Below are 27,865 nucleotides of genomic sequence, written 5' to 3' on the forward strand. Positions count from 1 at the left end.
GATTAATACATATGAAAATACAGATGTAGAATAACTTCTAGAGACTATTGATTCCCTTTACATGTGCTATGTATTATGTAATGTTTATAGAGTTTTTAAAATATATTTCCTTTTCTTTGGACAGGGCCAAGACACAAAATGTCATCCCAGTTTTTGTCACTATCACCAGTGACTCCTACAGGTAAAGAAGAAATAAATTACTGGGTTTTTACTTTGTAGCTAGTTACAGTTAGTCTCCATGATGGATTAGGCAATAAGAAAAGGAGAATACTGCATGACTGCATGATAAGTTCAGACTTAGTGTCTCTATGTAAAGAGTTTATGAACTGCCTGCTGAGAAAGTTCCCTTATATTTGTTAATACTGAAAAGAAAAATCTTCAAATCAGAGGGGCATTAAATGATCACAGTTAGGTACATTCTTAGAGTCCTTCATGATATAAAATAATTAGCTCAATTATTCATCATAATAAAGGACATAAAAACTACCCTTTAACAAAATCTGTCTTCTCCTTTCTTTTATCATCCTTTATCTCATTTTTCCGCTTTACAAATGGACAAGGAATTTGTATTGGTCTATATACAAAAATAACTTATCACTTATAAATTTGACAAAGATTTAAAAATTGGACAACACCAAGAATGTACTGTGGATAACAGGTGCTCCAGAGGCATTCTCTTTGGAAAAAAAACCATAGCCCTATCTGTGTTTAGAATTAAAAGGTTTAGCTGCACTTGACAGAAAATATAAAACAACAGTGACTTAAACATGACACAAGTTTATTTCTCTCTTAAGTAACAAACTCTGGATAGAAGCTTTCCACAGCTCCTATGAGAGCTCAAATCAGGGGGCCAGGCTTCTTTTAGCTTATTGCTGGTCTGTACTCTTTATCCAAGATGGCTACTTCCGCACTAGCGATAACACCTATATTCCTCCCAGCAAGGGGGAGAAGGAGGAAGGGAGGTGCACACTCCTTTTTAGGACACTTCCTAGAAGCTGCACTCACCACTTCCCCTGACATCCCCTTGGCCAGAACTTACTTACATGGCTATGTCTAGCTCCACGGGAGGTTGAGACATGTAGTCTTAACTCTGGGTGCCCGTGTGCCAAGTTAGAGTTGAAGGCTCTCTTTCTTAGAATAATGGAGAATGGGTATCAGAGAACCATTAGTAGCCTCTGCTCCACTATTAAACTTTAAAAAGCATTTAAATAGGACCATATTGGAAATTTCTTATACAGATACGTTTGAACAAGTGATTAAAGATATGTATGTAAGAATATTCAGTGCAGCATTATTTATACTAGCAAAAGACGGGGATCAACCATCATGTCCATTGATATGGGATTTGTTGTATTAAGTATAATACATCCAAAGAATTGGCTACTAGATAGCTTTTTTTTTAAAATGAGCTAAATATATATGTGCTGATATAGAAAGAATTCTAAGTATATTGCCAACTGATAAAACCAAGATGCAGAATAATAGAATAGTGTGTATTAGATGATCCGTCCTTTCCTAAAAGTTTTGTATTACTTTGTCAAGAACTATGAGGTATCTAAGATGTTCCTCTATTTACAAACTAATAAGTTTGCTTGCCGCAGTTGCTTGGATACAAAACTCCTGGGTCATAGTGAAAGGATTTCATCACTCACAGAGCAATGAACAACATCTTTGGGACCAGTTTCCTGAGCCCATGACCTTCTTATAAATTAATAAAATTACATATTAATAACATTATATGACCCTCTGAACCCACAAGAACCCACAAAAGTTAGGATCTTGACAATACTTTGCACCCCATACCTTACCTTCCCTTACCTGGGGCAGCCATCAAGCCTGTTGCCTACTCTCATCCACACTCCATCTCCAAGCCCAGCTGCCTGGACCCACTCTCAACTGTCTCTGCTAATTTATTACAAGACTTAAAATTTCATGTTCTGCTTTGACATCTTTGAGCCTCAGAGAGCTCTAAAGGCTTAACTGTAAGTCCTCCTGTTCTTGGCAGATATGACATCCACCAAGTGGGAAATGTTCCCCATGAAGCTAATTCCTCTATCAGCAGGACCAGCTATGCTCCATTGCTCTTCAACATAATGGGTTTCGTTTTCCTGCCAGCCTGTGAAACTATTCAAACAAGTCAGTCACATCCTCCTGTAGAAGCCAGAGGTCATTCAACCCTCTTGTTATGACAAAGCTTGCCTCTTGCAGCTCCTGGTTCACTCTGCCCCTGAGTGCACATGTGATGTGGTATGGCCCTGCATGGCCCATGGCATCCTCCTACACTGGGGCCTATGTGACTATTTAAATTTGCTGCCAGTCTCATCAGTCCAGTGTTGTGTGTTCAGCTACCTTGTACTGCTTAGGGCAGTGGCTCCTTCCTTTTCCCCTGGGAAAGAGAGGAACTGTGGCTCCTGCCCCTATGATCCAGGCCCTACATCCCCGCCTTGTTGGGGGCAAGGCTGCATGGATCCTCCTCCTCAGAGACGCAGGTGCCCTCACTTACTCTCCCCTGGATGGTGGGAGCCTTGCTGTTCTGGTCAACAGGAGGATTGACAGAAGTTTTTTGTTTCCTTTTTTTTTTTTAACAGAGAAAGAAAAAGATGAGACAATCAAAAAGGACAGGCCATATAAGATCTTTTTTAAAGATCTCTTTCTTTACAAAGAAAATGAAATGGCAGCAAAGAAAAGGGTAAGATAAACCACAATCGCAATCAATGTTAGAATCATACTCTCTTAGCCATCACTTTTATGAACTTTGCTGGGTTGAGACATAGAGTCAGATGTCAGATTGCGTGTCTCCCACTATGCCAGGAGATGGTGTAATCGCTGTATTAGGACAGCGTCCAGCCGTGGTAGGGAGTTAGCGATCACCGCCTACTGGAGAATACAGGCACAGCACTACAATCTGGTATGACAGGTACAGTATACCCTATCCATCAATTCTGATGCCCACATTTTCTCGCATTTTCACATTTCTGAAATTAGGGCTCAGCTACATAGATGGGATGCCATACAGCACTGGCACTGCATAAAATGATAGTGCATCTTACAGATGGCATCTTAGAGTTCAGAATTTGCCAGGCAGATGGCAAATAAGAGAATGCATATGTATGTACTGGGGAGGAAGATGGAATAAAAGTGGAGGAAGAGGTGTCATTTTAGAATGAGCTGGTATGAAACTATGGCCAACTTCCCAACTATGCCTTGCAGTTAATTTTCCTGCTTGTATGATGAGACCCCACATCACTGTGTGATTTTTTTTTTTTTTTGAATGTCTACTTGGGAGGTCTATTTGTTCTAAGTTTTCAATTTGACAGAACCAATCCTTTTCAGTCAGTGGAATCTCCAAGTGACCTGCATTCTGAGCTAGATGAAACTGTGAAATTAAAACCAGATCACTTTCTAATCTGTTTGTGAAGTTCATGTTTAATCAAGTTTGAATGTTCTTTCTTTGTGCTCAGCTTCCTACGAGAAGGGATTGAAAACCAGGCAAAACCTTTCAGACATGAGAACTTGAAGTTGCTTGTTTAACGAATTAGTACTGAGAAAAGGACTTGTTGCAAATGATATTTATATATGATCACTATTTTAAGACAACATTATTTTGGTACATTAGAAATTCTGTTAAACTTTTTCACTTGGGCAGGAAAAGTTTCTGAACCGTAATATGAAAGTCTACCAAAAGTCTACTTTTTCATCACGAATGAAGAATCGTTCACACCTGGGCCAAATAGCAATCTTCGCCGACGCAGGTGGTGCCTCAGTTGAACGACTGGGGCTAGATCCCACTCTTATTCTCAGATTAACAGAAGGTAAGTCTAAATTACTGTTTGTTTAAGAATATCATTTTGAATATTTATTGTTAATGTCAGGTAACTGTATGAAAAAGAGGCGAATGCTGGTAATATAGTGATATACCAGTGATTATACCTTCTGCCACTTGTTAGCTGTGTGATCTTGGACAAGCTTTGTGACATCTCTGAGCTTCAGGATCTCACACACAGGATGGGGATAGTAACAAGAACCTTATTGGAGGTATTAATGGAATTAAGTTAAATTATGGATGTAAAGAATCTAGTGAAGTTCCTGGAATATGGACATAAAATAAATGATAGTTATTATAATATTGTTAAAGTCACTTTTCAGTGGCTAGGAAAAAAGTTTTTCTAAAAGTATAGTATTTTTAAAACTCAGATACATATTGTATGCAATAATTTAATTACATAGCTTTTATTTTATATAACATCTCTGAGGGATAATGAACCAAACCTAAGTCTATTTCAATTTTCTTTAAAGGTGCAGACACAAAAAGGACCATCCATGAATTTATTAGTGACCAGAGAGACAGGTTTATGCTCGAGGTAGTTAAAATAATTTCTTTCTCCTGTTAGCCGAATTGAAGACTTCCTGAATGGCACTGCCACATTTTCACCTGGATGTTTTCCTTTCCCCTGACAGGCCCCAGCTCCATTGCCCTCCTACCCTAAAGACCCAGCCTCTTCCAGACCCACTTCAATCAGGCTTTTGTTCTCATCATTCCATCAACACCACTTCCATTGCCCAATTCAGTCATTTCAATCTTCCTTCTACTTACTTCTAGCATCTGTTGGCCCAGGTGATCATCTTTACCTGAAACACTTTTCTTCAGCTAGTTTCCAGGACCCTCTATGTCCTGGTTCTTCCACAGCACTGACAGCTCACTCCTTCACAGTTTTCTTGTTCCTCTGTGCCCTGATCTTAAAATGCTAGAATACCCCAGGGCTCACACTTCACCCTACACTCTATCCACCCTCCTCCAGGCTGGAGGCTTTAAATCCTACCATCCTATTAAGAGCTTCCAAATTTACTTCTGATTTTCCTTCCTGAACTCTAGACTCACCAGTACAACTCAGACCCAACAACTATAACCGTAATTCTTAACATCTCTACTTAAGATGCTCCATAGGGATGTCAGACTTCACATTTCCAAAACTTCCCTTGTTATCCTTTCTCCTGCATCTGCAAATCTGAATCTCAGGAAGTGTTTCCTATCTCTGTCAACAGCAATTCCATTTTTCCAGTTACTTTGACCTAAAATATTGGGGTTATCTTCAACTCCTCCTTTACAACCCACATCCAAATACCCTTTGGGATATATTTCCCCCCAAATATATCTGTAATCACCCTACTTTTCACGACCTCCTCTGCTGCCACTGTAGTTCATGTCACCAGTAGGTCTTGCATGATTATTATTATAACTTCTGAGCACTAGTTTCCTGCTTCCACTTTTGCTCCCTGTAGTCAGTCTGTCCCCTGCCCCTCCTCTGCTGAAGAGCTGACTTTTCTGGTCCCCAGCTCTGCTCACTCTCTGACCTCCTTCCTTCCACCCTGTGCGTTGCGCACTCTGCTTCAGCCACGCTGGCCTCCTTGCTGTTCCCGGGACACACCAGTCATGCTCTCTCTCCCTCAGGACCGTTGCACAGGAGGCTTTTCCTTCTGGGAAGAAGATTCCTCTTTGAGATACCTACATGATTTGCTCCCTACTTCCTTTCAGTCTCTGTTAAGTTTTCACTGTATCAGGGAGTCTTTCCTGGGCTAAACATGGTGTTAATCTCCTGCCCTTGCCCGCTGGACCACTTATTCCCCTTTAATCGACATCTCCCTCTGCTCGAATGAATATCTCACAAAAGCAATCCATTTTATTCTGTTCACTGCTCCAAAAGAATGATTAAAACAGAACTGGTGCACAGTAAGCACACAGTAACTGCTTAGCAAATGAAGTAATAAATATTTGGGGGTTATACACGTGGAGTATATTTTTTTTTTCCCTTTAATCTTTTATTTTACATCCATTCATATTTAGAAATACTGTATTTTTTAAAAAATTAATTCATTGATTACTTATTTTTGGCTGCCCTGGGTCATTGTTGTAGTGCCCGGGCTTCTCACCATGGTGGCTTATCTTGCTGTGGAGCACAAGCTTTGTTGTCTGAGGCATGTGGGATCTTCCCGGACCCAGGAGCTAACCCGTGTCTCCTGCACTGGCAGGTGGATTCTTATCCAACTGCACCACCAGTGAAGTCCTGGCTGTTGTTTATTTAAAGTTATCTCATTTCCACATTTGAATCCATTTATATTATAATGTTTGTGGCTTTGTTTATACTTTATTGTTCATGCATGGCATTAAAAATACAAGTAGATTCTTACATTATGTAGTTAAAAAAAAACAAAAACCAAAACAGAATCTAGCTATCAAAGTTGCATTGGAGGATCTAAACAGGGTGCTTTGAGGCTGGTTAAACACTCCCCCACCCCGAGCTCCCCCTGACCCTGGGGCTGGCTTGGAGGAATTGTTGGACCCTGACTCTCCCATGGTACTTCCTATAGGAGAGCCTTTGTGATTGCAGACAATCCAATTTCCCAAGGCCCAGCAAGTACCAGAGTGTGGGTAACACTAAGTGGACCTGCTTTATGGAGAAATATGGAACATGCCCCTCCCCCCTTTTAAGGATACAGCCTGAGGAGACACATAGCTATTTTTATTTGTGGGGCTATTTTGGAGCAATATCAAGCCTCTTCATAAAAGTCATAGAGAGGCATTAGTCTCCCTTCTACCTATCCTGAAAATAGAATTCCTTCATGAAATGAAAGCCACAGCCCCAAGGTTCACACGCTATTATTTCTAATACAAATGATCACAGATATACAAAAATAACCAGGCAGGTTATTTTCCCCCTTTGTTATGAGACCTTTGAAATGTGCTAGAAATGTGGAGTCACGTTCTTGATGCACTTGTGTTTTCAACATTTTCAGTATACTCTGTCAACCAAAAGAAACACCATTCAAAGGTTTGAAAAACACACAGCAATGAAGGAAAGGCAACTCATGAAAGCAGAAAAAAAGCTCGAAGACGACGCAATAGCCTTTGAGGAGTTCCTCCGAGAAAACGACCAGAGATCTGTAGATGCTCTCAAAATGTTCGTTTCCCCCTACTGCCCACCGCCCCCGGCTTTGGCCAAATCGCTTTTTACCGTCTTCTTTCTTCTTTTTAGTTTTTCAGAACACAGCCCAATACAAAACAGACTAACAAATCTGTTCCTTTTCAGTGCAGCTCAGGAAACTATAAACAAACTGCAAATGACGGCGGAACTCAAGAAGGCGAGTTTGGAGATCCAGTCGGTGAAAAGGTGAGGCTGGGTCTGTCCTCTACCCATCATTTGTCCCTGCCCCACTGAAACCTACTAGTGCCTGGCAAGACCTCAGCGGGACTAATCCTGATCAGTTGGTGATTTCATAAGTATGAACACATTTTAAAAATAAGTAATTTGTTGATCAACAATTGTGTCTACCTGGGGACCGGAGACAGTGACCTCTGGCTGAAAAGTTTCTCTAACTTGTCATTACAAGATATTAGTTGAAAAGAAGGAAACCAATGTTAAAGGTAAGCAAATTATTTCCTAATTGTTCTTTTTTCTTCATTCTAAGGCACTGTTCTTCCCCTCCCCCATTTTAACATCTCTGAATTTAGGATGCTTTTAATATTTTTACAATTATCTTACAATTATAATTGGCAGTATTTTTTATATTTGTACTTACACTTGGTTGAAATTAACATTGATATTAAAACAAGGATTTTATGTACCAATATTTTCTTAGGTCAGTTTCCCAAGGCAATAGAACTAAAAGCAAAAATAAACAAATGGAACCAAATGATGCAATCAACAAGGGCCTAATTTCTAAAATATACAAATAGCTCATACAACTCAATAACAAAAAACAATCCAGTCAAACATGGGCAGAAGACCTAAATAGACATTTAGAAGAAGACATGCAGATGGCCAACAGGCACATGAAAAGATGGCCAACATCATTAATTATTAGAGAAATGCAAATCAAAAGTACGAAGTATTACCTCACACTGGTCAGAATGGCTGTCATTAAAAAGTCCTCAAATAACATATGCTGGAAAGGGTGTGGAGTCTGCACAGTTAGTGGGAATGTAAATTGGTGCAGCCATTGTAGGAAACAGTATGGAGTTTCCTCATAAAACTAAAACAGAACTGCCCAGTGATCCTGAAATCCTACTCCTGGGCATAAATCTAGAGAAAACTGCAATTTGAAGAGACAAATGCACCCCAGTGTTCACTGCAGCGCTATTTACAGTAGCCAAGACACAGGAACAACCTCAGTGTCCATCGACAGACGAATGGACAAAGAAGATGTGGTATATATACACAATGGAATACTACTCAGCCATAAAAATGCATGAAATAATGCCATTTACAGCAACATAGATGGACCTAGAGATTATCAAGTCAGTCAGAATAAGACAAATATCATATATCACCTACATGTGGAATCTAAAACATGACACAAATGACCTTATCTCTGAAATAGAAATAGTCTCACAGACATAGAGAACAAAGTAGTGATTGCCAAGGGGCAGGGTATGGGAGAAGGATTGGAGTTTGGAATTAGCAGATACAAACTCATATACAGAATGAATAATTTCCTACTATACAGCACAGGGAACTATATTCAATGTCCTGTGATAATGAAAATGAATATGAAAAAGAATGTATATATAACTGAATCACTTTGCTGTACAGTAGCAATTAACAACATGTAAATCAATTATACTTCAATTTTTTTTTTTTTTTTTAAGAGGAAAACACTGGGTACCCAAGGAGGAGCCAAATGTAGTAAGTCAAGATCATCATTAGGCTCTGACTTCAGGCAAGACAGGCTTTTTCTGAATCTTACCTTGAACTGTAATTTTACATCTGTTCTAAAAATTCTCATTCTGACATAAAGACCCAATATGGTTTTGCTGCTGAAAAAAATGCAAAGTAAGTTAGAAAAGCCAGTCAAATGTCTTCTGCCTGCTTTCTCTTGATCTGAGGAAAGTTGATATTCACAGTGCGAGGCAGAGCTGATGGTGGGACAGACAGGACTACTCCATGTGGGAGCCTGTCCTCTGGGGGAAAACAAGCCCCCAGTGAAGTTGGAGCTCTGCCGCTGGCTGACTGCGTTGTCTCCCGTCGTTGTGCTCGAAGCACTTTGCTTCTTGCTCAGAAAAAACATGGAAGAGCCTGGAACAACTGCTGTGAGCAAATGCCTGCTGCCTTTTCCTGGCCTCCATGGACTGGCCCAGATGTCAGTCTTACAAGAGGCTCGGGGTCCGTGGGATGCTGCAATGCTGGCTGCACCTGGAAAACCCTTGCGTTCATGGGAGATGATGGAAAGCACCAGGGTTTGCCAATCTGGGGCCCAGAGCACATGCTGCTCCTTTATAGGGAACACCTGGGCACACTCGATCCTGGCCCCCTCAATGGACTTTCCGCCTCAGTGCTGGTTCTGAGGGTCAGCTGCCTAGCCTTGGGCATTTTGGTTCAAATAACATTCGTACAGGTTTCTTGCCTCTTGTCTCATATCTTATTGAAGTCCTTATTTTTATGGCCATATTTACAATATTTGTTAAACAAATTATTATTCAAATACATGATCAAGAGAATGACTTTTTTAAAACCTATTTAAAAAATGAACATGCTTTCACACGGGTATATCTAACCATATCTATTTTTCTTTTGAGTAGTGAAATAGCAAAAACAGAATTCCTCCTTAGAGAGTACATGAAATATGGGTTTTTTCTGCTGAAACTGTCTCCAAAACAATGGCAGATCCAGCAAGCAATGAAAAGGGTGTCAAGGAGTAAAGAAAATGTGAATGTCATGCTTCCAAGTATAATAACAAGTAAGTCCCATATCCAATTAAGTACATATCCTAATTCTAAAATATTCTGCTTCAGTGTTTGTTATTAAATAGTTATAATTTTTATTGTAGGCAGACCCTGAACAATCCGACTAACTCTGATATTATAAATTATTAATTTGGAAATACAGGTTAATTTCAAATATGAAGCAATAAAAATATATACATGGAAAAATAGAAAATATTTTATTTGTAGATAGTGAGAATAGCATAGCTACAAACCTCTCCCCAATAAAAAACCTGAAATACAATTTGACTTGTTAAAACATTCTGTAGAGTAATTAGACACAAAGTCAATTATACTTTATTAACCTACTGCTGCTGCTGCTGCTGCTAAGTCGTTTCAGTCGTGTCCAACTCTGTGTGACCCCATAGATGGCAGCCTACCAGGCTCCCCTGTCCCTGGGATTTTCCAGGCAAGAGTACCGGAGTGGGTTGCCATTGCCTTCTCCTTATTAACCTATTATATTAAGCTAAATAGGTTAACTTTATTAATTAGAAAATATACAAGGGAGTTAAATTCAAGAAAGCAATAATAACCTTCAATGTGTGACCAGGAGATTTGACAAATGAGAAATATGTTATCAGATAGGAAAATTGATTTTGTAAAGTTGCCAATTTTTCTGAAATTCATAAGCTTTATGGAAGTATAATAATAATGTTACCAAAAATTCCTCAGAGAGTTGGGTTAGGTAGATCTTTGCACGATGATTCTGAGGTTCATCTAGAAAGATACACAAATACTTCTGAACTAAGAAGGTGAGGGTGGGTGTGTTACTTATCCTTTAAGATGTTATATTATCACAGTCTCAAAAATGAAAACTATATGGTACGGTACTGGCATTAAGAAGCTCAGTGGAACAGGAATAGATCCTATTATAGGTAAGAATTTCATACGTAAATGATGAATGTAGGGTCACAAATCAAAGATGAAGACAGACTTCCAGCAACATTGGGGTAACAAGGACCAGACACATCCTCTTGCCTGAAAAACATAGGAAACAACAGTTTTAAGACATCAGACATCAAGAAGCAAAACAAAGTAATCCCCGAGAGAAGGGAAACACATGAGTTGAGCCCTGTGCTGGCCTCAGGGCACTGCCTGGAGAACACTTCCAGGACTCAGTGAGGCAGAGGGGGGCCTCAGCTGTCTCTGTGGATGGAGAAGACAGAGCCGGGGGTAGGGAGGCCATGGTGGCTGGAGTCCCCCGAGCAGAGTACTGGAGGGGAGAAAGCCACACAGAAAGAGGGTTCTCGACTCGTCAGCTGAGAGCTCATCCTGAGCCTTAGGGGTGAGAGTACTTATACCACTGAAATCAGCACATTACAAATCAGGGAGAATCTTTCCCCTGAGAGCCGGTTCTTAAGCCTTAATTAGCACACCAGGGGTGACTCCCCTGCTTAGCTCCCTTGTGTGTCTCATGGTTGCTGCGTGTGCTTAGATGAGATCATGTGTATAAAGTGTCAAGCACAGTAATGACATTGGGTTAAACTCAATATGTGATGTTTGACAAGAGAGAAAACACATGGGAAGGAAAACTGAGAAGTATTTACATTTAACAGCTTAGGATTCAGTGCTCCTAGACTTGTCCTCAAGGATGCTCAGAAAGCGCTGAGTCTCAGTCCAGAGGGTTGAATGGTTAACACCAGGATTTTAGAAGTTCTGATAGACTGACATGGGAAAGAGACTTCTTCAGGCCCTCTAGGTTAGTTCTCATCCATCCTGCCTTCTCCAGAGACCAGCCCTGGCCATCTGCATAATACATATGCTGGTTACCATGTCCCCATCTTACATTTCTGTCCCTGGAAATTTTCACAATAACTTGGCCTTCACCCTGAAACAAAGCTCTCATTCTCAAAAGTGTTTCCCCACCCCAACTTGTTTATTTTCCATTCTAGAATTAAGTGCAAGGAGAAGAGAGACCATTGACGAGTCCAGGAGGACATCATTTTCGGAAGATTCTTCTCTGGGAAGAAGTAGCCAAGGTAACACTGGATCTTTGGCACTTTACCCACAAAAGTAAAGTCAGAGAAGGTGCCCATCTCAAAGTGGAGATGCAGGACATATAAACTAAGCTGAAAAACAGAGCCTAGTGTCCAAATCACCCTTAATCCTGGGGAGCTAGGTGTTCTGTTTCTGTCTCTCCAGACATTATTACAAAACTCAGAGAGGTGGGGGAATGAATAGAACCGGCAGAGAAGTCAGGGGCAGAGGATCTTGTACAAGTTGTCCCTGGCTGACTAGCACATCCTCTGAGGTCCTTCTCAGCTGGGCCTCCTCATTCCTCTGGTTCAAGCCTGCCCTCTGGTGTTGGTGGACCAATTCCCAGGGCCCAACAATCCAGGCCAACGGCAACCAGGTGACTGTCATTGGCAGGTGACTCAGGGAAGTAACTGGGAAGACTGAGGAAGCTCTACCATGTTCATAATCCACTCTAAGGATACCTTCAGCCTCAACCCCTGCCCAACCCCTGCCCTGTAGTCATTCAACACACACAGGCAAGCTGACTTCCAGGGACTCTCTTTCTCCTTTATCCTGCTGCCAACCATCAGAGGTATTTAGTGGTAGGGGTAAAGCTCAACCATACAATTCGCCTGCCCAGAAACAACCCTCACCTAAGTGCACTTGGCCAGCTGATTGAAAAGGTGGATTCTTTCAGAGTGTGAGGCCAATTTGGACCCAAATTATTTAAGACATACTACTTTGTCTGTTAGAGGATCTGGAGTAGGGTGCAGGGGAGCGGGGTGTAGAGGAAGTAGGTGGTGGGGTCCATATTTTCTTCTCTTTAAACTCTTGAATATAGGAGTCACTCAGTTTGAATAGCATCCCTTCCCAAGACATTTTTAGTAATATGTGTTCCAGTATCAGCCTAAAAATTTAAGATGCTCATTTACGGTGGTGCTACAATCCACTGGTTCTTGTCCATTTTCTTTCCTTCCCCCACTCACCTTGGATATACTGGAGGAATACTATGTATCAGCAACTTTTCGAGACTCCAAGTACACAAAGATGAGTAGGATATAGTTCTGCATGCTGGAACTATACAAATACAATGTAATGGGACAAATGATACAGCAGTGATGGTGAGGGGTCTGGGGGCAGAAACCAAACATGTGATCTCTCCCTAAGGCGTTCAGAAAAGTCTTTAAGAGGAGGTGACATCTGAGCTGGATTTTGAAGAATAAGTGGGACTTTCCAGGTAGAGGGATCGGGGAGTGAGACCTGCTGTAGTTTCAAGACGGAATAGCAGGAAGGGTGGTTGGAAGCCACAAAAGCTCGGGCATGAGGAAGCATGACCTGGGGGCCAGTGGATGCAGAGATCCAAGACCAGTTGCCCACTTCTGAGTTTCAGACTATGGTCAGACCCAGACATTGGTAATAAATAAAGTCCACCATTTTTATATCTTGATCTTTTAAAATCTGTGATTAAAAATGTATATGATAAGGTAACAAGAGAACTGTGATTTATATTCACCATTTATGTCCCTGATTTGTGCCATGTTTTAGACAATAAAAACACCACCCCAAACAGCGATGTCTGATTTTATGCTTGGAACCAAAAGTCAGTAGAATAAAACAGCACCATTTTCTATATGACTGTTTCTAATAATTTTTTTTTTTTAAGTAATGGGCATATCAGTACAGAAAAATGAATCCCTCTCACCAAATAGCAAGCACTCATTCCTAATTACATGTTCTTTTTACCTCCACCATCACCAATGATGTGGACTTCACCTGGACATTCTGAATAGCAAGATCACGCAGGAGGACCACTCCCAACCTAGAGGATAAGAAACCATCCTTATCAAAGTACAGTACATATTGATTACCTCTCTTGGAAATGGTGTATTTTTTTATAAGCAAATATCTCTTTTAGCCTTTCTTCAACATATGTGCCACGTATCCATACCCACCATAAGAGATGCTGGAGGTAGCGGTTGCCATTTCTGTGTGCTCAGCAGGTGACCAAGTTCTCATAGGTCTTCCTGTATCCTTTGATGAGGGCCTACATCTGCTATTTGCAGAAACCACCCACACCCTGCCTCTTGGGTCTTTGCCTCTCAGAATCTACTGCCCCGTTGTTTTTGATCTACTCTGCTGACTCATGTGTTTACAAATTTACCATGGCATTCAAAATTGCTGCTATAGAACTGCTGCTGCTGCTAAGCAGCTTCAGTTGTGTCCGACTCTGTGCGACCCCATAGACAGCAGCCCACCAGGCTACCCCATCCCTGGGATTCTCCAGGCAAAAATACTGGAGTGGGTTGCCATTTCCTTCTCCACTGCATGAAAGTGAAAGTGAAGTTGCTCAACTGTATCTGACTCTTAGCGACCCCATGGACTGCAGCCTACCAGGCTCCTCCATCCATGGTGTTTTCCAGGCAAGAGTACTGGAGTGGGGTGCCATTGCCTTCTCCACTATAGGACTAGAAAGCACTTTTTGTTTCTTCCCTTACTTGATTATTGACTCATTTATATTCATTTTTTCAGAAAGTGGTAGTTCTCCACCCTAGCTACCCTGAAGTGAAGTGAAAGTTGCTCAGTTGTGTCCGACTCTTTGCGACTCCATGGACTGTATAGTCCATGGAATTCTCCAGGCCAGAATAATGGAGTGGGTAACCTTTCCCTTTCCTAGGGGATCTTCCCAACCCAGGGATTGAACACAGGTCTCCCGCATTGCGGGCAGATTCTTTACCAGTTGAGCCACAAGGGAAGCCCAACAATACTGGAGTGGGTAGCCTATCCCTTTTCCAGTGGATCTTCCCGACCCAGGAGTTGAACTGGGGTCTCCTGCATTGCAGGCGGATTCTTTACCAACTGAGCTATCAGGGAAGCCCCCAGCTACCCTAGAGGAGCTGTAAGAAAATATATTGATGTCCAGGATGGATACTTTGACCCCAAAGGAAGTATCTGGGCCAGCAGTGTATTATCCATGGCAAAAGTCAACACAGACACTGTGCTCTGAATTTCAGGGGCCTTGCGGTCATTCTACTTCTGTGGCATTTTAGAGTCACTGTTTCGTTGTGTTTTAATTACATTTTCACTTGGAGAGAATTATAGATTCACATGCGGTTACAAGAAAAAATACAGAGAGGTCTCACTATACTTTACCCAGTTTCCCCCAATAGTAACAACTATTGAAAAATTGTAGTATAATAGCACGAACGGGATATTGACATCAGTACAGTCAAGATACAATCAAAACCAGAACATCATCATAAGGATTTTCCATGTTGAAGCACAAAGTAATACGCAGACGTCACAGTCACTTTCTCAGAATGTTCACTGCTTCTTAGTTTCTTTCATTTACTCAGCACGTATTTACTGAGTGCCCTATAGGGCCAGAATAAAAAAAAAGACAGTCTTTGCTCTCAACAAGCCTACTGTCTAGTGAGGAAGACAGACAAGGAGTTCGTCAGTTACATTATGCCATGATAAGGCCATTGGAAGGACAATCAGGGTGCCTCAGGCATGCAAAGGAAGGACTCTCAGCCCAGAGGAGAGGTGAGGGACTGGAGAAGCAAGGGCGGGATCAGTGGACACCCTCCAGATCAGATGGCATCTAAGCTGTGTCTGCTGAGAGGACAAGGGGTCAGTGAAGAGGGAGGGGCCTGCTGGCACAAGGGTGGCAGTGTCTGGGTCTGTTCAGAAGGGCTGGGCTGCAGGGTGTAAATGGACAAGACTGGAGGGGTAACTAGGTATTGTCTCATGAGCAAGGAGGCAGTGGGGTCATCCCAAAGGTGTCTGTGTTTTGTTCCAAGTGCCCTGGGAGTCACTGAAGGTTTTAGCAAGAATGTGACAGAGGCTCAAATCAGATTTACATTTTAGAAAATTGGAGATGGTAGTATTTTAGAGAACAGAATGGACAGGGAAAAAACTGGACGTAGAGGAGCCAGTTAGGAACCTGTGGTCACAATTCATTAGATGAGAGATAATGAACTCCCCCAGCCAGACAGTGGCAGCTGGAACAAAGGAGTGGCTGTGGGACACATCAGGGAAATGCTACCTAGGGAATTCCCCCAATAAAAAGAGTGGCCACAGATAACTCCCAAATTTCTCATGTGGCAACTGGATGTGTGGTGTTGTCATTCAAAGGTATTAGGAACACAGCAAGGGGAGCAGGCCTGAGAGGAAAATAAGGAGTGTGATTTTGGATGCATTCATCTGAGCTCTCTATGGGACACCCAAGTGGATACTGATGTTCAGCTGGAAGCTGGACACTGAAGTCCAGAGCTCAAGAGAGACAGAGATGTGGGAGTCGGTATGTTAGTAGTGGTTGAATCTATAAGAGAGGATCAGCCCCAGAGGATGGGTAGAAAGAGAGGGAAGAAGGCTGAGGAAACAGACTCAAAGAAAAGGAACCAAAAAGTAACATAGTATCAGAGAGGTGGGAGAAGACTGATTTGAAAATGATATTACTGAATCCACTAAGAGTGGACTGAACTGTGGATGTTTCCCAAGTATCCCTTGACTTCTATGGCCCTCTCAATTTCCCTACAACATATTTCCCATTGCTAAAGGGCATTTCCAAGCAGGTTATTTTGTCCCTTCAAACTCAGTATGAACAAAGCAAATGTTAATCTTGTCCTTGTGCTATGCTTAGTCGTTCAGTCGTGTCCGACTCTTTGTGATCCAAGGACTGTTAGCCCACCAGGTTCCTCTGTCCATGGGGATTCTCCAGGCAAGAATACTGAAGTGGGTTGCCATGCCCTTCTCCACGGGAACTTTCTGACTCAGGAATCGACCTGGGTCTCCTGCATCGCAGAGGGGATTCTTTACTAGCTGAGCTACCAGGGAAGCCCAATCTTGTCCTTATCCTATCCTTAAAGCTGTTTTCCTTCCTGTTAGCATGACCTCCATTACTCCAGGCTTACTGACTACAAACGCTGAAGTCATCTGGTCTCTTCTCTTTGTGCCCCAGGAGCTCTTTCTATTCTTGGTTCCCATGAATTCTTTCTTTCCTGTGTCTCTAGATTCTCCTCCCAACCCCCAACCACTGACTTGTTTTCCACCATCACTACAAGCATTACTTACCTAGGTCACACCAATAGCTGCTTTACTCCTTCCTTAGCCCCTGCCCTTTTAACACTCCAATCATTTTCAATTTATCATTCTTAAAGGATTCTTTCAGAGCCACCTTGCAAGCCACATAACTATTCTTTAAGTATGTATCTCATCACCCACCCCACTCCCCAACCAACATTTCCCCAGCCTGATCAGAAGATATTTTACAGATGCACATCAAGTAATTGGTAGCACGTGGTACAGCTCTTCCTTATGGTCTCTTTGTTTGCATATGTCACCCTTGTCTGGGAATGAATGATTTTCTTTTGCATACTTGTGGAATCCATGGATTCCTGCAATTCCCTAAAAGGCTAAACAGGCTATTGAAAAGAACTAGGTTACATTTAGGTTCCAAAAATAACTTAGTCATGAAAGCAAATCTGTTGATAGAAAATGGCTCAGAAATCAGGCATTTTCTTTTCCTTTTACAGCCAAACTGAGAGTATCAGTTCAGAAGACAGTTTGGAATTCTTTTTAGATGATGATATGGACTACGATCTGGTAACTGGACTATTTGTCTTGACTTAAATATTGTTTGGTGAAAAGTATAGATGCTCATTTCTTCTTTTGAAATTAAAATGTCCTGTTCCAAATATTCCACAACCTTTCAGAAGAAAATATGATTTTTAAAAATTTGTTTGCATCAGGTCTTAGTTGCAGCATTCGGGATCTTTAGTTGTGGCATGTGGGATCTAGTTCCCTGATCAGGGAACGAACCTGGGCCCTCTGCACTGGCAGCATGGAGCCTTAGCCACTGGACCACTGGGGAAATCCCCCAAAATATGATTTTGCTACTGTTCTCTAGTTGTATATATAGTTCATGTTTGTCATCAGACATTTAATGAAAAATAAATGTCAAGACTTCCCTGGCGGTTTAGTGGTTAAGACTCTACACTTCCACTGCAGGGGACATGGGCTCCATCCTGGTTGGGGGAACTAAGATCCTGGATGCTGTGAGGCACAGCCAAAAGATTTTTTTAAAAATTATAAGTAAATAAATGTGTCCTTTAGAAGGTAACAATTTAGGAGATATATATTATCTACAATCTTCCTGTGAACATAACCACCTTCTGATTATTTATCATTTTATTGGGGCTTGAGATATATTGAGTAGCTGGACTGTGAGATAAATTGAGCTTCAACAAAACAGTTCTTTGTAGCTACAGGTCTGATTGTGAACTAATCTCACCCTAAATACAACCACAGAAACTCACAGAAAAGGAACAAAACACTTAAAAGCATTAACTGTATACTACATATAACATACCTTATCCAAATCATCTTTTTTTGTGTGTGTGTGGAAAAAGCACAACTTATCATCTTAACTAGTAAGTGTATGATCCTGCAGCGTTAACTATTAACATGCTGATGTAACAGACCATTGGAACTTTTTCATCTTGCACAACGGAAACTATACATCAACTGAACAACTCCCCTATGCCTACTCCCTCTAGCCCCTAGCAACCACATTCTACTTTATATTTCTAAGAGTTAGATTTCTTTACATACCTTGTAAAAGTGGAAGCAGTATGTCTTTTCATGAGTGGCTTATTTCATTTAGTCTCATGTCCTTATGTTCTTCGGGTTCATCCATATTGTAGCAAATGACAGGGTTTCCTTATTTTTTAAGGGTGGATAGACCACATTTTCTTTAGCCATCCATCAATCCATTGATGAACATTTAGGTTGCTTCCACTTCTTGCTACAGTAAATTTGATGAACGTGGGGATGCAAATATCCAAGTCATCTTGCTATAAATTAATTCAAAGTGATATAAACTTATACTTAAAATTTTAGAAAATAGAAAATTATTAAAATGTAGGGAGAAAATGACCTTCACTTAGTCCTCTGTCTTTTCTCATTCTACTTCTTCTCTCGTCTTTCCCTAGAAACTTGCCTTTCCTTTTTTCCTGCTTTTGCCTCCTCCTCTGCCCCATCCCTCTCCTTTTTCTTTTCCTCACTCTCTTCTTCCTTTTCACCTTCTCTAATAAACTTCATCTCCCCCCCAACACCAAAAGTGTTCTCTTTCCTAAGGCCAGCTTTCACATGGAAATAGGCTGCTGTCACTCTTTGCCCGTATCTCCCTTATAATCAGAACAGTATTCCTTTACCCCACTGTTTTTTCCTAGATAAGTCACATATGCACAGGTAGCATGTTAAGTGAATTAATTATATTCTTCATTGTTGATTAGGAACCTGAACTTTATTTCAAAGAACCTGAAGAGTTACTTCAAGTCCTCACAGAGCTGGAAGAGCAGAATCTTACTTTGGTACAATATTCCCAAGATGTAGACGAAAATCTTGAAGATGTAAATAAAAGAGAAAAAGTTATACAGGATAAAATGTAAGTCATAAAAAACAAGTAGACATTCTATTAACCAATTTCTAATCAGAGACGAAGTCCACCTTCATTTATGTGTGGCCCTTCCTTGTGGTTTCCCTGGATTTAGGGAAGAATTTTTATTAATAATAGTTTATACTGCAGAATGTAAAAAGTAGGAATTATATTTATACAGAATAGACTGGTTTTAGTTTTAGTCCCTAATTCCTTTCACTTGTCAAAATATTTTCCTAGCTAGCAAGAATAAAAGACAATATAGAAGGTTATAAAGAATCAAAATGTCACCTACTGCCTTACTCTTTGTTCAATGCAGTTTTACGCTGTCATCTGGCTGACCAAATCATGCTTTGGATGATGATGCTAATAAACTCATTTTCCTTGGCTGTGACTCTCAGCAAAAGTTTTTTCATGACTTAAATATTGTATCATTTTATAATGTACATTATCTATATCAGGGCTATTATAAAAGGGACTTCTCTTGGGAAGGGGGCTGGATTTGATGACCCAAAAAATTCCTTTCTACTTTAATACTCGTTGTAAAAATGTGCAGAACCTTTTTTTGGAAGACTCATTTGCACCAGAATATGTCAATTTTTTAAAATAGTTAAGTCAAACTGAATTGAACTTTGGGACATATTAGAAGAACTTAAAACCATAATCTTATAGCCACCCAGTAAACTACTGTCTCCTTTAAATCCTTGTCTCCTCACTTCCAGTCCTCAGTATATGGTGCCCCCACCATGACACTATGATATGAGGGGATGGGGTGTGTATGGTTGGGCAGGAAAAGGGTATTTATATCTGAAGCTCTAAGTAAGGAGTCAGGAGTCTCTACTTTTCCCAGTGGCTCCCCAGGTATTCTGATTATCAGTCAGGTTTGAGAACAGTGACATCCTAGGTCACCCAGCTTGGGTTTCCAATACCTCAGTTCTACTGCTTTTTCTATTTGGGGGACTCAGGGGAGCCACAGAAGTAGAGGGGTGAGAAAATACTTCCCGATAGATGTTGACAAGCATCTGTGCATTTATTTTTCTTATTTTAACCTGAAAAGTTGCAGGTACTTTGTCAATATCTTAAAATATAAACTTCTATTTGGCTTACTAGACATAGGATGTTGACACATGATCTAGAGAGTGTTGAAGCTCCTGACTGATGGTTTATTTCACTGAATCATAAATTACAGATAAGGGTCTCTTTCTTCTTTGCAATAGAAATACCAACATAGAGTTTCTTTTGGAACACAAGGAATTGCTCAAGGCCAACTGTGTAAGAGAAGAAGAAAAAGCAGCAGAGTTGGAATTAAGGTCCAGGCTATTTAGTTTTGGACAATATAACTCAGATGCTCAGGTAATCATTCTTTGCCTGCAGTAATTTTATTTTGGCTCATGATAATAAGAATCTGCATTCACTGTGTCTTAAGCATTGGAATAGGAGGATTAAAGCAAACCACAAGTCCCAGGTTGATGACAGAGGCTGAAAACCTGCTTGGAAATTACCTTGTCAATATGTATAGCCAACTTACACAGTAGATAGAAAACATTCAATTATCATTGGTACTCTCTTAAAAGGTTACCAAGTATGATGCTGAGATTTCCCCAACTATAAATATATTTGTTTTAGTCAGTATACACAGGACTATACATATGAAGTAGTTCATTGCCTGTGATCATTTTGGTATTAATTTCAAGGGCAAATAATGAAGACAGAAAGCACTGAATCAGCACTGAATGGAGTATCTTCCCAACACTGAGCTTGTAATAGGTTGTGGCCCCTTTGGGGTCTGCAGAGATCTATCACCAGAGCACCTGTGACATAGACTAGTGTGCTTACCTGTTTGTGTGCAGGTCTCTCCCAGCTGGATGCAAACCCTAGGGCAAGGCTTGTCTTACCCTTCTATTCAGCTCAGTTTAGCAACCTCATAAAGCAGGTGCTCCATAAATGTTTGCTGAATGAATGATCAGGCTAGTTTTAAGACCCGTAATAAACTCCAGCTAGCATTGGTTTCCTTGTAAAATCTTGAATGAAATAAAAATTCAAAACTCGTATGTGAAACTAATATCACAATTATAGTTATGAACTTGACTTTCAAACAGGAGTAGATTTAAAGGGACTCTATCAGAAGATGACTGTGCTTACCCATAAGCAGGCAGGGTTACAAAAACAAACCTGTTTATGGCTCCAGTCACAGTCCACATTTCTTATGTGTAACACCAAGGAAGGAGGGGGTGGGGTTGTGCACTGCTAGAGCACAAGGGTGATAGCTACCTTTCAGCTCTTCAGTGCTGTCTTTTTTACGCCTTAAAAAAAATTGTGGTAAAACATATACATATCATAAAATTGACCATTTAACCATTTCAAATGTACAATTCAGTGGCATTAATTATATTTGCAGTGCTGCATAATCATCACCACTATTTACAGGACTTTTCCATCATCCCAAATAGAAACTCTGTACCCATTAAACAATAATTCCCCATTCTCCCACCTTCCAGCTTCTGGTAACCTCTGTTCTACTTTCTCTCTCTATAAATTTGTCTGTCTTGTTTAGTCACTACTCTTTTTGCAATCCCATGGACTGTAGCCTGCCAGGATCCTTTCTTTGTCCATACTTTCTTTCCCATGTAAGAATACTGGAGTGGGTTGCCATTTCCTTCTCCAGGGGATCTTCCTGACCCAGGGGTAGAAAAAAGGAGCTTTATGTCAAACAGGACTGTTTTTTTTCTTTCTTTTTTCCTTTTATTTTATAGGTATTTCTCCAAACTTCCTAAAATCATATTTTAAATATAAATAGGGACTACAGTAAGTGTTACTGTAGGAGGAAAGAGAGAGGGCTTTATAGTAAATAGGACCATCAGAAAGCTTGTTAAACTAGGTGGGAGAGACAAGCTGTTTGAAGTAAGCTACTGGTAACAGATCTTGATTTGTAATTAAGTGTTGGTAGCTCTGTAATGAGTCTGTGGTTTCAGGAGGGGTTTCCCATGGCTCCTGGAGCCACATCTATCTTGAGTATTATTTGTCCGTGGCTTTATGGTGATTCTCATCTTCTTGAGCAGAAGCAGGAATGCGGGCAGGATTCTACCAGGAGAATGATTTACTTTGCCCAGAAGTTTATTGAGATCCTTTTATCTGCGAATGCTGGGTATACAGTGGAAACACAGAAACAGAGCTTTCTTACAGTCCCAAAAAATGTTACCTACAAGTTTGAACATCTCTACCAACAGTTAAAATGGCACAGTGGCCAGGTACAGGGATCAGCAAGGTGTGGCCTAAGCCTCCGCTTAGAGTAGAATACTGTAATGACTTCCAGATGGAGAGAATGAAAACTCAAAATGTTTTGTAGGCCAGCCTGGGAAGCTGTTTGCTTGTAACTTTTTTTTCCCTCTGAGAGAATGCATTCATTTATTCAGCAAACATTTATTAAGTGCATAGTTACATGCAAGGGGCTACTTTAGATATAAGTATAAACATAAGTAATAGCTCCTGCCTTCCAGGTGCTTACAGTCTACAAGGGACAATAAGACATGTATGCAAATAACTGTCAGACAGGATTATAGTGTTAGTAGTTACTTTTTGCAACCCCTTGGACTGTAGCCCACCAGGCTCCTCTGTCCATGGGATTCTCCAGGCAAGAATATTGGAGTGGGTTGCCATTTCCTTCTCCAGGGGATCTTCCCAACCCAGGGATTGAACCCACGTCTCCCACATTGCAGGCAGATGGTTTAACCTCTGAGCCACTAGGGAAGCCAGTAATTAGAGTAGCAACAACAAAAAAGGGAGTTCACATACTGCTGCTAGGAAATGCACTGGAGTGAGGAGAAAAAAGGATTTAAATGTTTATGTAGTTTGTCTACTTGAATGGGAATGATACACAAAAACATTCAAGCATCTTATTAAATTATTTTATACCTAGACTGAAATATTTTTAAAGAAATAATCCAGGATGTTATTATAGTAATGCTCTATGTGCTGTGCTTAGTCGGTCAGTTGTGTCTGACTCTTTGCGACCCCATGGATTGCAGCCCACCAGGCTCCTCTGTTCACTGGGATTCTCCATGCAAGAATACTAGAGAGGGCTGCCACGCCCTCCTCCAGGGGATCTTCCAGACCCAGGGATTGAACCCAGGTCTCCCACACTGTGGCGAGTTCTTTCCCTGAACCACCAGGGAAGCCTGCTCTGACTATAAATTATGACATAAATTGACTGCTGCATTTTTTTTCACTGTTCTAATGTTGTATTAAAGTTTTTCTTTTAAAAAAGGAAGTATTTAGTAGAACATATTAATAAAAGCCTTTTATTACAATATAGTAAAAGGGAATTTTACATTTATTGAATGAACAAGCAAACAGTAATAAGATGTTTTCTGCTCTCCTTTTCTTTTTAATCTCAGGAAAAACTGATAGACTCTCTTAGTAAAAAAATTAACCAAGTATACAAAGTCTGCATTGGAGATGCTGAGGTTGGAAGTCTCAACCCGGTTCAAAAGCTGGTAAAAGTAGAGTCTCGCCTGGTAGAATTGAGTGATCTCATTGACTCCATTCCCAAAGAAAATGTGGAGGCAATTGAGAGGATGAAACAGAAAGAACGACGGCAAAGGTACAGTCACTGTCTTATGATATACATGTAATAAAACACTTACACATTAGGCAAGTCTGTTATATGGCAAGTCTCATTATACGCCATATAGACACTGGAATCAAACTCAGACCTGCTGTCCTCATAGAGCTATTATTTAGTATGGAGATATATTCATCAATATTCTTATGAAATAAATGTCATTACCAAGGATAAAATGAGCACTGTGAAGCAAAGAGTTCACCAGGGACAAATGACATAGTTTCAGATGGGCAAGGGGTCCTTCCAGTCTGAAAAAAAGTGAATTTTCAGAGTGAATATTCCCTACTTATAATATTCAAAGGATTATCATGTGGAAGGAGAATCATACTTGTGGTGAAAGGGCTTAAGACTAGAATTTCCTTAATTGGAAAACTACAGGGAGATTTAATCTGTGAAGAAATTGTTTGAAAGATAATGAGGGTTTTTTCCTTGGTTCCTAACTGCCAACAGCTAAGTTTCCTTACCTGTAAAATGGCAAATGACACTTATCTCATATGGTTGTTGTGAGGATTGAATTAAATAATCTATGTAAAAGCACTAAAGCATGCTTGGCGTACAGTAAGTAATCTAATAGCAGACATTCATATTAGATACTTTGTTATTGTTTACCACTTTACTGGGGTGTGGGGATATTGTTCCACCCATATAAAACCAAAGACTAGAATATATTAAGGTGATCCTGATGGGATTTTGTTGAATATGAAGCACATTTTAAAGAAATTATGAGAAATCCCTCCTTCCACAAGATGACCTTTCACTTACACTAAGAACATCTGCATTTTTTACAGTAGAAAATATATTCTGACTAAAGTGTAATTACAACTATTTCTAACAGTGAGATTAATATATGAATCTAATCCCAATTATCATTTTGATCAAAAAAATTTTAGTGGATGTTTTCCCATGGTTCGGAGGCACCTAACATAATACTAATTTTGCATAAAAAATGTTCAGTGAATGTTACATTGATAATTATATACATCCATAAAATAGTCACTTGGCAAATGGTTATTCTGCAATAGGCAGTGGACTAGACAGTGTGCATATCTCATTTAATTTTATCCTAACAACCCTAAAGAGAATAAAGACAAATAGTATTTCTTGGCCTTAATTTGAGGATAACATTCAAAGAGATTTATTGGAAAATATATTTTTGTGGTTATCAATTGAACTATACACTTGTGTAGTTTTCTGCATGTTATACTTCAATAAAAAGGTTTAAAATGAGGGGAAAATAACTGGAAACTATCAATAATTCAAGTGGCCATCATATAGATTAATATAAAGTACTGAACTGTAAATGAAACGATGAGAGGGCTCTGTTGAGGTGCTTGTTTTGGACCAAGATCTGGGTAGATTTTGCTTCTTCCACAACAGTGACAGGCACTTTCTTCCCATTTCAACATAAACAGGGTTTGTTGTTGAAATTTCACCTGAATATTCAAAACCCACAATTATGGGGGAAGATGAAGTATTATTTTCATTTAGCCTTAAAGGAGACTTAACAGTATTTAGGTAATTCTTTATCAAATAGTATTGATGTAGATCTTTTTGACTGGGATTTATAGCTAGAACGTCTTCCTCTTTTGACAGGTTGCGTGAAGAGAAAATGAGAGAGAAACAGAAACACCAGGAGGAAAGGCTAAAAGCTGCCCTGGAAAGAGCAGTAGCACAACCAAAGAAAAAGAAGGTCTGTGTTTTATTGTTAATATTAATAGGTCCAGCTACATCAATGTGTGAGGGCTTCTGTAATATAAAAACAAAATACCTAACTCATTTCATTTATTCAGGTTAAACCTCAGTAAGTTTGCTGACAGTTCAACTGATCTCTCTGGTTCCTTGTTATTTTTAGAATAATTCAAACTATTGGGTCTACAGTTTTCCATTAAACTCACTTTTGGTAAAAGAAACTTCTCCTTCACCTCTTTAGCTCCAGGTACATGAAACTACAGAAATACAAAAATAATAGTGTATTATATATAATTGGAAGGGTCTTTTAATCCTCACATTGTGAAAATAATGAGATTTATAGCTGAAGTTAAAATAATTTACCCAGAGTCACTTCAGATTTAGCAGCAGAATCTAAGCAGAAGCCAAGGTTCTTCATATTTCAAGATGACCTGTTCAATAAGAAGTTCAGGATGGGGCAATCTCCAAGTACATGTGGTCTGTTACTCCCCCTGGGTATGAAGGGCCTTTTGTTTCTATATGCCTCTCTTCCTGCTCTGAGTTTGAGTCTGAAATCATATTGCAGGGAGGCAATTTCATAGTTATCTGCAGAATTAATGTGGACACTGATTCTAACCACAGTCATAGCTAACGCATATTATGCACCTCACAACCAGCCACTGAAGTACTTAAAAGTTGTGAAGTATGGTAACTGTTAATATGTACTATGTTAAAAAAGTAATGATTTTTATTTAAATTAGTGTTTATTTTTTAAAAGGATCTGTACTTACCTAGTTCAACTCTGCCTATGAAGATCTGACTTGTCCTCTTCTTCCAAGAGATAATTAGCCAGTTAACACCCTGCTACATGTATAAATTATTATTTACTCAGCCCACCAAGTTAAAGTGACCAATAATGAGTTTTATGACCTTTGTATCCCCAATGCCTGGCACACAATGGACAGTCAATAAATGCTTACTGAGTTAACAGACTAAAAATGAGAATGCAAACTGAATCTGGAAGAAAACTGGAAAAAAAAAATGCTGCTAAGTCAACAATATATGAAGACCTCTGAAAGAGGTTTTTACTCAGAACACTTCATTGCTGGCAATTTTCTCAGGCAGAAATTAATAACAAAGGTTATCAAAGGAGATTGGTGCAGGGTGGGGAGGTGGGGGAATCTGAAGCTAGAAAAGGAATTCAAGGATTCTGGTCCTCTAAGGACATTTTTGTTGTTATAATGAAGGGGAGGATTGCCAGTGCAATTTAGTTCCCTGGAGCCAGGAACGTCAAATATACTGCAATGCAGGGATGGTCACACACAGGGTTGCTGCCTCTTTTGAGACACAATGGAGATGTCTCATCAAATTTCATGTCCAACAAAACAGTTTTTTATCCTTTTAATTTACACACATTCAGATATAAAGGCAAAACAAAAATAAACAAAAGGGAGAGAAAAGATTCAAAGAGAAAAATTAGTATGACATAAGTTGAGTGTATGCCCCAGAGAGAATAAATAGGTATGATTCAGGGTGTCCCTAAGCCTCTCCTGGTTGGAACACCTCCAAAAGCCAACAGGATTTTGAGTGCTCAAGAAGATAATAGGTGGTTTTCTCAAGTTATTGTTTAACAGGATTTTAAATGCTAGTAACTGTTGCTCAGCAGAGGAAAGTATCACTTCTAACCAGAGAAACTAGCTGCTACTCCTACTGGTGGTTACTGAGAAATGAAGTGTTGGCCTCAAACATGGCTTACCATATCTGAAACATGACTTTATCTATACCCTCCCATTTCCCCATAACACCTAACTGCTCTGTCTTCTGCATACCATGATACTCCATTTGCTACTTAACTCTGCCTGTGTTTGGACATCCATTAGTCATCAATCTCTTTGTAACTGGATTATTTTAAACTATATTATTCTTTGGGAAAATCAAGTTAATAATTAGTATTCTGGGTTATACTTCAATAGATAATAGTTACATGAAAAATATTATTTTTCTCTTTTGTTTCAGCAGGGAAGACAACTTATCTACCGTTCAAAACCTCCATCTGGTAACAAACATGAACTACTTTTAGTCAAGGATACAAGAACGAAATCCCTGGAGGAAGAGTATTTTTTCACTTGAACAGGAGAAGTAAGACATTTATTACCAGAATGCCTTAGGCATATTCTGTAGATTTTGCTTTTCAGTCATGGCAATATTCTGCCACACATACAGGCCTAACCAATTTCAGAAGACAGGCCCTTATTTTAAAAGACTCTTATGATTGGAAATGAGAGTTACATTATTTTGTTGAAGACTTTTATTATCCATATCCTAACCATTACTGTATACAGCTAAACATTTATACCTTCTGTTGTCCCAGTTGGGGATACACATCCACAGCTACTTTGTTAGTGTAACTTTATGGCGAATGACC

The 27,865-nt window shown here is 39.9% G+C and overlaps 1 protein-coding gene across 2 annotated transcripts; it reads left to right on the top strand.

Annotated features, from left to right (window-relative positions):
• The first annotated feature begins 3,103 nt into the window (after positions 1-3,103).
• On the top strand, positions 3,104-27,586 carry CCDC38 (coiled-coil domain containing 38). Of its 2 annotated transcripts, XM_055576772.1 has the most exons (13): positions 3,104-3,812; positions 4,297-4,361; positions 6,793-6,956; positions 7,086-7,166; positions 9,575-9,732; positions 11,650-11,736; positions 13,504-13,561; positions 17,248-17,317; positions 19,009-19,160; positions 20,369-20,504; positions 23,546-23,751; positions 25,366-25,462; positions 27,460-27,586. In XM_055576772.1, the coding sequence occupies exons 1-13, from the start codon at positions 3,668-3,670 to the stop codon at positions 27,568-27,570; spliced, it is 1,530 nt and encodes a 509-aa protein (XP_055432747.1). In that variant the 5' UTR covers positions 3,104-3,667; the 3' UTR covers positions 27,571-27,586. The 2 variants fall into 2 exon arrangements, with proteins under 2 accessions (XP_055432747.1, XP_055432757.1); XM_055576782.1 differs by lacking the exon at positions 4,297-4,361.
• The last annotated feature ends 279 nt before the right edge of the window (positions 27,587-27,865 follow it).

The sequence above is a fragment of the Bubalus kerabau genome, chromosome 1 (genome assembly GCF_029407905.1).
Source record: "Bubalus kerabau isolate K-KA32 ecotype Philippines breed swamp buffalo chromosome 1, PCC_UOA_SB_1v2, whole genome shotgun sequence".
NCBI lineage: Eukaryota > Metazoa > Chordata > Mammalia > Artiodactyla > Bovidae > Bubalus > Bubalus kerabau.